The sequence below is a fragment of the Vigna unguiculata genome, chromosome 6, assembly GCF_004118075.2.
Source record: "Vigna unguiculata cultivar IT97K-499-35 chromosome 6, ASM411807v1, whole genome shotgun sequence".
In the NCBI taxonomy this organism is placed as follows: Eukaryota; Viridiplantae; Streptophyta; class Magnoliopsida; order Fabales; family Fabaceae; genus Vigna; species Vigna unguiculata.
In genome coordinates this window covers 15,877,858-15,888,095 of record NC_040284.1, presented here as the reverse complement: position 1 = coordinate 15,888,095, position 10,238 = coordinate 15,877,858, and the positions used below count along the sequence as shown (strand labels likewise).

The following is a 10,238-nucleotide window of genomic DNA, read 5'->3' as shown; positions in this document are numbered from 1 at the left end:
CAAAAAGCAAGATGCACAAAGATCAACTTAGGAAGATTTTTATTTTTCACAAAAGCTCTCGGACAATTGATTAGCACTAATGATAATTGATTATCCAAATGAATTTAAGATTTTTAGAAATGATAATGTAATAATCAATTATCCACTCCTGATAATGGATTATCATAGTGAGAGAATGTTTTTAAAAAAGATTTTGTGATAATTTATTATCTCTTGAAATAATTGATTATTAGGGGCATTTGTGATTAAACTCTTCATGTTCTTGACCTAATTTTCAAAAGAAAAAATTTATATATGTTTGGATAAACCTATTTCAAAATAACTTTTTCATTTAGAGGTTTAGAGTTATGACTGCTAGAGAAACTCTATGTGTTTGTGAAAAGGGACTTTAAAAAAAATAGTATGGATAGATCAATAACTTTCACCAAATGGGTTCTTCGGAGATCGAGTATTGCTATTATTGCTAGGAAAGTTGTTCATTCTTTATTTGTCTCAAAGGAGATGGTTATTTCTTGAGTGAATCAAAGAATGTGTCTTTCATGTCTTGTGTCTTAAAAAAAATGTTTTTTAAACCTTAAACTCTTTCTTATGTAATTGTAAGTTGGGTTTATTCTAGTAATTATAAGTCTTTTGATCCAAATCGGTATAAAATATCTTGTATCAATCTCCCATTTCTGTACTTTCTTCAATTATTTGTTGTTAGATAAAAAAAGTTTTTTAATTGAATTTTAATATTAAAAAGGAGAAAAACTTTTAAAAGTAAATTTTTTATTAACAAATCGATTCATCCCTTTTATTTTTGTCCAACGTAAACATTCTAATGTGCCTTTCTAACATAATGCATGCCTCTTAATGCTTGATCAAGATAACTAAAAGAAACATTTGAGTGAATGAGGGAAAAAAGGTGGCAAAAACAAATTAAATGAATAAAAGTTGAGTTAGCATATCAATTAACGGGATCAAATGGTTGAAGCAGTCCATAAAAATTTCTAGAAGAACAAGATCTAATTGAAAATTTTCTTAAGTGAATTCTAAAGGCATAAATGGATTTCGGTCCTCTTCATCCATTCAACCCATCCCTTTCCTTCATTCAATCTCATTTCATCCCTTCAAACCCATACATTACCTCCATTTCACCTCATCTCTTACATCTCCATTTGTGTGCGCATATCCTTGAAAATGGAAGGCCATGGAGAACCGGATTCCTACTTCTTAATACAATAACTTCAACCCATCCATTTCCTCTGCCACTTCGTCGTCCTTCCCACCATCATGCATCTCGACCCCGTCGCCACCCCTCTTTCGACAAGGGTACAACTGAATTTTTAAAAATCATGGAGGTGCAGGAAGAATACATGGAGGTGCAGGAAGCAATGTCCTCCCGGGAATAATCGAAATCCGAATTGTTTGTCTCCATAATCAAGTTCATTATCTTCATTGGCCCCGTTGGAGGTTCAACCACCCTGTTCCGAAGTCAGCTTAAGGGTTTGCATTGAAGGTTGAAACGTTCAAAAGCGTACATTGGTGGAAAATCGAAATCTGAGTAAGTAAATGGTGCCTCGTATTCTCGTTACTAGACTATTTGCGTCCTTCACAAACTGCAGAAGCACCCAATTCCAATGGGGTTCTCTGCTGCAACACAAACACGATGCTTCTCTTTTTATGTTCAACACATTCACTTCTGGTGGGGACAGCCACAAAGGTGACACCTTTACAGTGTCTTACCTCAGCAACTCGTGTGGGTTGTCCCTGGAATTGGCCAGGAAACTCTCCAAGAGGGTGAATTTGAAAACCCCAGATGGTCCAAATGCTGTTCTTGACACTCTCAAGAACTATGGATTCTCCAAAACTCAGGTTGCAAAAGTCGTCGAGAAGAATCCCAGGTTGCTTGCAGCCAGTGCGGAGAAGACCCTCTTGCCCAAACTCAAGTTCTTCAACTCTATTGGTGTTTCCAACAGTATCATCCATAGGATTGCGCTTGAAGACCCTGTCATCTTGCAGAGGAGTCTGGAAAAATGCCTTGTGCCACGATACGAGATTATCAGGAGTATAGTTCGTGATGATCGGAAGGTTGTTAGTGTTTTGAGAAATGTCCCACTTGGTTTCACAAATTGTGACCTAAAGAAATGCTTGGTTCCAAACATCGAGATCCTGAGGCAGTCTGGGGTTCCTCAGGGTTCAATCTCTCTGATGATGGTCAACGCCACCTCTTCAGCAATGGTGAAGCATTCAAGATTTGTGGAAGTTGTCGAGAGAATTAAGAAATTAGGGTTTGATCCTAAGAAAACAACTTTTGTCATGGCTATTGATGTGCTTTTAGCGATAAGTAAAGGGGGATGGGAATCGAGAATTCAGATGTATGAGAGGTGGGGCTGGAACTGCGAATTGGCTCTTCAAGCGTTTCTGAAGTTTCCCAATTTTATGAAGTTGTCGGAGGAGACAGTTAACAAAAAAATGACTTTCCTAGTGAAGGATATGGGTTTGTCATCATTAGATATTGCTGCATATCCTCCTGTTCTGGCCTACAGCTTGGAGAAGAGGATTATCCCTAGACTCTCAGTAATTAAAATTTTGAAATCAAAAGGTTTGCTTAAGAGTAATTTGAGTTTTGGTTCCTATATGGGCTCTACCGAGGAAATATTTTTGAAGAAATTTGTCATTGGTTTCCAGGAACATTTGCCTTTATTACCAGATGTCTACAAAGGATTAATTCATCATGATGATGTTATGTAGTCTTTGAAATTTTTTTGAATGTAGTCTTTGAAGGCTGTTGTCCTAACTTTTGACTCCTCTGTTTCAATGCTGAAGTGACTGAGTTTGGTCATAATTACCGCATCCTGATTTTAAAATTAACTATATAAATATACATACTTTGTGATATTCAATTTAATTTCTTGATTGTGAATCTGTTTTACAATTTCAATCAAATCAAATTGCATTTAGTTGTGGTACTTTTACAGTTTTTTATTAAATGATTTCTGTTTAGTTGTCTTAAAAGCCCTAGCTTTTGATTCCATTGAACTTGAAATTGTCACTATATCTTGGTAGTGCATATCGCATACCGTTATGTGAAGTCATGGATACATATAGTTTAGAACTTTTAAATGTCTCAGCAATCCTTGAGATTTTGAGCTCAATTTGGCTAATTTCATATTTTGATGCCATGATTTACATACAATATGTTGATTATGGCATGTTTTATGATTTATATATGTAGAAATGCTGGTAACGTAATGTTGTTTTAAATAGTTAAGTATGATAGGCATGAAGTTGTTGTGTGACTAGGGCACTCATTAAGACCTTTTTGCCTCATTAGTTTAAATTAAAACATTTTAGATTAATCAAGTTACAAAGAAAAACGAGGAGTATCATAGTCAAAACTTAAATATTTACAATTATGTTTACTATTTTTAATTGAGCATGTTGCAGGTTTTTGAAATGATCAATCTTGGAGTGAGGTATTTTTGGGAATGGAAATGCATTACCCTGAAGAAGGAATCTTTCTCGCCAGGAAGAACACAAAGTTGAAAAAAAAAAGTTCATATTGGAGAGTTGTAATCTTGTTTAAACTCCTTTTATAGTAAATGAAAAGTTTTCGAGAATGATGGTGATGGGAAAACTGATGTAACTCAGTATGAAAGTTAGTTGGCTGTTTGTTTCACTTGACTGCTACTATACCAGAGTCCATGTTTTCTCATCAAGTTTGACACATTTTCATATAGATAAAAGAGTGTTGAGACATTTAAAAGGAATTATTAATTTTAGTATTTGGTACTGTAATGGAAATGGAAATCTTGAAAGTTATGTTGATAGTAATTGGAATGGTTCTGTTGATTTAAAGTAAGTTCCGGAGATTTTCTTAACTTGACAGGTGAGTGTCGAATGTATGTAAGAACAAGATTTTGTGACTGAAGTTTGGTACTCAGAAAATTTGAATTCGTTTCCTACCACACAGAAAGTACTTGGTGAACTGATAAGAACACGTCACTTCAATATCACTAACATATAAGGACAACAAGTGGAGTATGAGTGGATGAGGGGAAAAAAGGTGGCAAAAAGCTTACTAGTTTGTTTATTGACACCAATCATTTCAACAAGATTCCACTGTTCAACAATGAAAACTCCCTCAATCTGCTCATAAATGACTTTTATCTACTATCTACACAAAGAACAAAATAACAGAAGTTTTTAAGTACTTCCAATCATTTGCGTAGTAAAAATTTGTATAAATTATACGAGTGAAACTCTAATTCTGGTAGAGATCACATGCTTAGTCGAAATCAAAAACATTAAAACAAAGAAGTGTTTTAACAGGCCAATAATATAAGCATATATCTGCTGGTGTCATTCGGTGCAGTTAATCCATTTTCTGGTTGATCAATAATCATTTGTATAGGTGGCAAATTGAATCAGAGAACATTAATTCCTCTATATGTACAACAGTTTGAAATGTGATAGAAACACAGATAAATAGTAAACACGTGTACACGATTCATGACTACTTCAAAAGAAAGAGATATTATCACTTCATATAATGCTTTTTGGAGTTTATACATAATGATTAACTTAAAGCAAAATGGCAACTACAGTGAAGCCAAGTCAGTTTTCATCATCTGAACTCTCAAGCAGACAAAAATGGCTGCAAATTAGCAGTCATGTAAGGAAGAGAGAGTGGTTCAGATGACATCTGTACATGTACAACATGAACTGGTTCACTCACCCTGACTTCATCCTCCTAAAAAATTTGTGTATCATATATTCTTCAATAACCATCTTGAACAAGAAAATGCTTCATTGTTCAAATGAGCTATCTCCGACTTGATTCTCTTCTCAGAACTCATTTTCTGCTCGGATTTGCGGCAAAAGAAAAATCTCAAGACAAGCTTTGAACATATATGGTATTTGATTGGTTACAGAAATCAAAACAATGCCGATTGTACATGCTGGTTAAGTCAAGTGTGGCTGTCAATCCTACCCTTGAGTTGTTTCTGGTGCATGGCTTTCAGAACCCTTCACCTTTTCAGCACCAGATGGACCAGAAATATCCTTCAGAGACTCAATTTCCATGCTGATTGTGCGGCTCTTTCTATTTCTTCGATCCTGGAAGTGATTTACAATAGATGTTTGGCTTAAATTAACAAATCCAATAGAAGTGACTGATGAAGAGTTCATGTAATATCCAGGACCTCATACATTCAATTCAAACATGCACATACACAAACCAGAGAGGATCCATGGCATTCAACATTTAGTAACCGGTAACTAATCATGAAAGGGACATGCATACGGACAGATGAATTCTGAGAATAAATTTGGGAACATGTTATTGATTACTAGTCATTCAAAAATGTCAAGTTCAATAGATAATTCCACTCAGAGAAGAAGCTTAACACAATTGAATTGCAAAAAGGCTATTGAGTTCGTGTGTACTCCGAATGATGTGTCAGGTAGCAAGGAGCAAAACAAACATCCAAAGTTCCAAATTGTGATAAAAATTCAGATTCTGTAGCAAAAGTTAAATATGAGAGGGTAAGACAATAAAGAGAACAAACCTCTCGGAATGGATATTCATCGGCTTCAAGCATTCTCACAACCTGACTCATTTTAGGCCTCTTTTCTGCTTCAGGATCAACACACTTAAGTGCAACCAGAAGAGAACGCTTTAAAGCGCGTGTTGATGGTTTCACTTCAAGCCTTGAATCCACAACTTCCTCAGCCCTTCTTGTCCCCACCATCATCTTGAGCCATTCAACAAGATTCACCTGTAATGAGGATAATCAAAATATTATCACTTCTCGTGCAAAAGAAAGTTAGAAGCAGTAAATTAGGCACTGCTTAAGTGATTCATACCTCATTAGCAGGACGTGAGTAGTCCACAGGATCCCTTCCAGTAACTGCTTCTAGCAGGAGAACACCAAAGCTGTAAATGTCACTCCTCTCATTTAACAAACCCGTATTGGCATATTCTGGTGCCACATAGCTGAAATTGGAAACAAGAGTAAGTTTCCATCCATGCAATCCTTTAAAAATATCTGTAAAGTGGATCCCAAAACATTTAACATACCCAAATGTTCCCATTACTCTAGTAGTAATGTGACTTTCTCCTGAGTCCAAAAGTTTGGCCAAACCAAAGTCAGAAACTTTTGCATTGAACTCGGTATCGATCAATATGTTGCTAGACTTGATATCCCGGTGAACGACTTTCGGTTCTATTGCTTCATGTAAATAAGCCAGTCTGCAACCAGTAACAGGAAATAGGGGGCTTAATCAGTGGAACTAAGCCTAATGTTGAAACTGCTATATCATTAAGTTAAGTATCCAATGGAGCAAGCACCAACATAAAACTATGGAAAACATAATAATCTTGGCAACAGGTTCCTTGTTCTCTATGTCAAGGATTTAACAATGGACCAGTGAAGCAGATTAGCAGAGAGCACATAGCTGTGTTGTCCAGAATCCTAATGGAGCAAATAAATTGCAAAAGACGTGACTATATATCCTACAAAGTAGCAATATCAATATTCACTCTCAACTTACATTAATGACAATCTTTAGTACACATTAAAAACTGAGTGTTTAATTTTGATACACTAACAGTGTAAAAAGTTTAACATGGCCAACCATTTAGAGATCACCCTAAATATGAATTTTAAAACAGTTATCACAAAATACTTCCACTGCAATTTTACACAAGTCAACAGAAATAATTCATAATGTCCTATGTTTGAAGTTTTCAAATAGAACTTACGCTTTGGCTGTGCCAGTTATAACTTTCATCCGAGCTTCCCAGGTAAGTATTCCTTGTTGGCTCATAGCCCCATGTAGCCATTGTTCTAAGTTACCATTGTTCACATATTCATACACCAGTAACCTGCAAATCAGATGGCAACCACACTTAATAAAAAAAGACAAAGAAAAGAGCTTCAGTTCAAATTTTCAACAAAAAAGTAAGACTAATGCCATCACAAAAATAAAGTTAGTAATGTGATCGAGTATATAAGAGAATATTTGCATTTGTGATATTTTCATACATCAAGAACACCAAGTTTACCTGTGAACTCCTTCTACGCAATAACCAAGTAAGCGCACAAGATTTTTATGTCTGACATGGCCAATAGCTTCCACTTCCACCCTGAACTCTTTCTCTGCTTGTCCCCTGTGAATTCAACATATTATGCAATTATGGAGCAAGTTCAAAGGTCATTTGCTCAATCAAGAAATAGCAGCAATAGATGAAAGTCACAGGATAAACCATCGTGTCCTTACAAGTTGTTAAGAATTTTCTTAACCGCCACCTCGGATCCATTGATCAATCTTCCCCTGTATACAACCCCATATCCACCCTCACCAATCACATTCTCCGGAGAGAATCGATTAGTTGCAAGTTCCAGATCTCTTAGAGTGAACCAGTGACCCCACCCAAGATGAGAAATTTCTGGTAAGCCAACTAGAGGAGAGGCAGTTACCACACCTCCAAATGCCAATGCAGATTGCTTCTTAACAGTGCCAGAGCTTCCTTCTTCCCCTGACATTGAACTAAATCCCCTCTCATGATGATAAACTGAGCTGCACTGACTGATATTATCAGCATCGCTGGATTTGCTTTTGCGCAAATGAACTAAGAACTTGTCAGAATTGTTCTCACTTGCTTTGTCATGAACAGGAATTGCTACATTTTCTGCTTGATCATAAGAATTCTGCACCCCAACCTTGTCAACACTGATGTCTTTTGAGACACGCGGTATTTGTGACAAAGAGAACTTGTCCAGAGATCTCCTAGACTTTCTCCGGAACATCACCCATACGGATAATGCACAAAGAATCAGAACTATAAAAGCGCCAACACCAATCCCAATCAAAACCCATAATTTCAATCCCAGAAACGAAGTCTTCTTCGATAATTCCACATGCAAAGAATTGTTTGCTGACATAGTTGGATCCCACAAGTCGTCAATCAAATATGTCCACCAAACTTTTCAGAGTACAATCAAGACATTCCCACCTGAATACAAGAACATGGTTAAGTATTCAACATTTTAATTCACAGCCAATGTTCAAGTTCATGCAGTGAATCCACATAAACCAAAAAGAACAAAATCAGCACAGCAACTCATCTAATCACTAATTCCACCTTTATCAAAATCAAACATAATCTGGCAGCAGCATTTATAAACTCATTTGCGGGAATTCAGGTATTCTGAACGAAAAATTATTGCGACAGTTGAACAAATCAGAAACCCATTAGCGATCACATCACTCCAATCAGAAAAGCGTACAATTTATAAGGAAAATAAGGAGCTCTCCACTATCTCAAGCAATTCTAATCGCAACAAAATATCCAACAAGACTAAAAAAGTAAACTTGTGAAGCATCACTTATAATGAAAGCGAACAAAAGGCAAACCCAAATGCCAATTTTTCCCAAAAAAAAAACAAAAACAAAAAAGTGGCTCTAAAAGACACAAAGCACTCACCTTTGTGTTGATCTATATCACCCTCCTTGATCCTCTATCTCGAGCACCCACAGGGGCAACAAAGGGCCTTCTCTCTGAACCCAAACAGACCTAATGAGCATAGATAGGCGCAGCAATGGCAGAACAATACCAGAAAAAAACACAACAAGCCCTGCAAAACCCAGATGCTGCAAAAAGATGCAGAGTCTGATATGCAGTTAGCTATAGTGGATTGTGACCTCAAGTGGGTCACAAGTAAACCCAAGGCAAGACCAAGATAACAGAAAATAAAAAATTGATTGGAATGCCAGACAAAAGTATAATTTTTATGAAGAAAAAGAAAATGCAAGGAGAAAGAGAGAAAGAGTGAAAATGACTAGATTTTGGTGTAGGAAAAAGCAATGGTGGTGGGGAAAACGGTTGGTGGGCACTGTGCTTCAGGATGAGAGCGGGACCTAACTAGCTGGAAAGGAAACCTGGTTTGTAATGGAGGAAACCAGAGAGAAGAGAGAGAGAGAGAGAGAGAAACAGTAAAGGGAAAGCAAAAATGTAATAAACAGGTGAAGCATTTATAGCTGGAAGCAAAAAGTGTATTGAATAAGCTAACAAAAAGTAGAGTTAAGAGAGAAAAAAGGAGAGAGAAATAAGAAGTGGGTTGATGAGAGAGAGAGAGTCAACCTCAATCCAACAGGGTTGAACTCCAAACCAAATCTAGCTTCTTCTGAGGTATACTTACCAAACTGTCCTATTTGTATGAACAGAATTTTTTTTTTTTTAATAAAATGCTTACATTTTCCCTTTAATTTTATGGTGATAGGAGTTTGATTTTCAGATTTCTCATTTTTTGCAAACACTCCTTCAATACTTTTTTCTTTATTATTTCCCATCACATTATATATATATATATATATATATATATATATATATTAATTTTTATTCAAAATTTTGATATATTTTTCTTTAAATTTAAAAGATAAATTGATATATTCTTTAATCCAATTAATTAATTTGTTTGCAAACTAACATTAAAATCTAAATGTATCAAATAATATAAATAACATAAAATATTAATATAAAATCTGTTTAACACGCTAAAATAAATTTATGATAATTAAATTTAAATAATTATATCTATTAATTTTTAAATTTTAAGATTCAAATTATAAATTTAAATTTTATGTCAAAATTTAAGTATTGAAAACATATATATTATTAAAATTAAAGATAAATTCTTTGAGGTATTAAACTTATTTTAAGAATGTAACATCTTTCAACATGTACTTTTTAAACACATGTGAAAGGATTAGTGAATTGTTTCATAGCATATTGGTGTCTAAAGTAAGATTTAAAGACTATTTTTTATAAAGTTTCATTTCATCTTATCTAAAGAAATGAATAAACTTAATGCTTACACTTTATCATAAAGGAAACTATTTTTTACAATATTGGATCAATCTCTTGGTGTTATTTTGAGTAATACTGATAAATGTTTACTTTATTAGTTAAAAAATACTGAAAACAAATGATCTAATAAAGAAATAGGAATGGAAAGAGAATAGATGAAAAATATTTGAGTACCTTAATGCCATATCTGTCCCTGCACAATAATGGTGATGCAATTGACTGTGGAATTTGGATTTTGGATACATAATGGTGAAGGGATCACAGAAAATTTTGACATTTTTTGAAAGTGTAGCTGGCATTAAAATTTATATTCTGACCTTTTGTTTTGGTTCTTGCAGATCGCAAATTGTAGTAGTGGGAACATTTTTAGATTGTTTCCTTA

At 34.9% G+C, this 10,238-nt stretch overlaps 2 protein-coding genes across 3 annotated transcripts; one reads left to right on the top strand and one right to left on the bottom strand.

The window, feature by feature from the left end:
• The first annotated feature begins 1,014 nt into the window (after positions 1-1,014).
• Positions 1,015-3,951, top strand: LOC114187167 (transcription termination factor MTERF2, chloroplastic-like). Of its 2 annotated transcripts, XM_028075323.1 has the most exons (2): positions 1,015-2,584; positions 3,430-3,951. In XM_028075323.1, exons 1-2 carry the CDS (start codon positions 1,552-1,554, stop codon positions 3,435-3,437), a joined length of 1,041 nt encoding a protein of 346 aa, XP_027931124.1. In that variant the 5' UTR covers positions 1,015-1,551; the 3' UTR covers positions 3,438-3,951. The 2 variants fall into 2 exon arrangements, with proteins under 2 accessions (XP_027931124.1, XP_027931123.1); XM_028075322.1 differs by lacking the exon at positions 3,430-3,951 and having other exon boundaries at positions 1,015-2,885.
• A 544-nt stretch (positions 3,952-4,495) lies between these two features.
• On the bottom strand, positions 4,496-9,114 carry LOC114188333 (probable receptor-like protein kinase At2g42960). Its single transcript, XM_028076927.1, has 8 exons — positions 8,474-9,114; positions 7,267-8,002; positions 7,052-7,156; positions 6,749-6,871; positions 6,065-6,235; positions 5,851-5,980; positions 5,553-5,762; positions 4,496-5,100 (listed from the first exon to the last, which is right to left on the bottom strand). The coding sequence occupies exons 2-8, from the start codon at positions 7,929-7,931 to the stop codon at positions 4,972-4,974; spliced, it is 1,533 nt and encodes a 510-aa protein (XP_027932728.1). The 5' UTR covers positions 7,932-8,002; positions 8,474-9,114; the 3' UTR covers positions 4,496-4,971.
• Positions 9,115-10,238: the final 1,124 nt, after the last annotated feature.

Excerpts from the sequence above, each read along its gene's own strand:
- LOC114187167 (XM_028075322.1), top strand. The coding sequence starts at position 1,552 with ATGGTGCCTCGTATTCTCGTTACTAGACTATTTGCGTCCTTCACAAAC.
- LOC114188333 (XM_028076927.1), bottom strand. The coding sequence starts at position 7,931 with ATGTCAGCAAACAATTCTTTGCATGTGGAATTATCGAAGAAGACTTCG. Across the intron at positions 6,236-6,748 it reads ATAACTGGCACAGCCAAAGC|ACTGGCTTATTTACATGAAG; the intron begins GTAAGTTCTATT and ends TACTGGTTGCAG. Across the intron at positions 5,763-5,850 it reads ACTCACGTCCTGCTAATGAG|GTGAATCTTGTTGAATGGCT; the intron begins GTATGAATCACT and ends TCCTCATTACAG.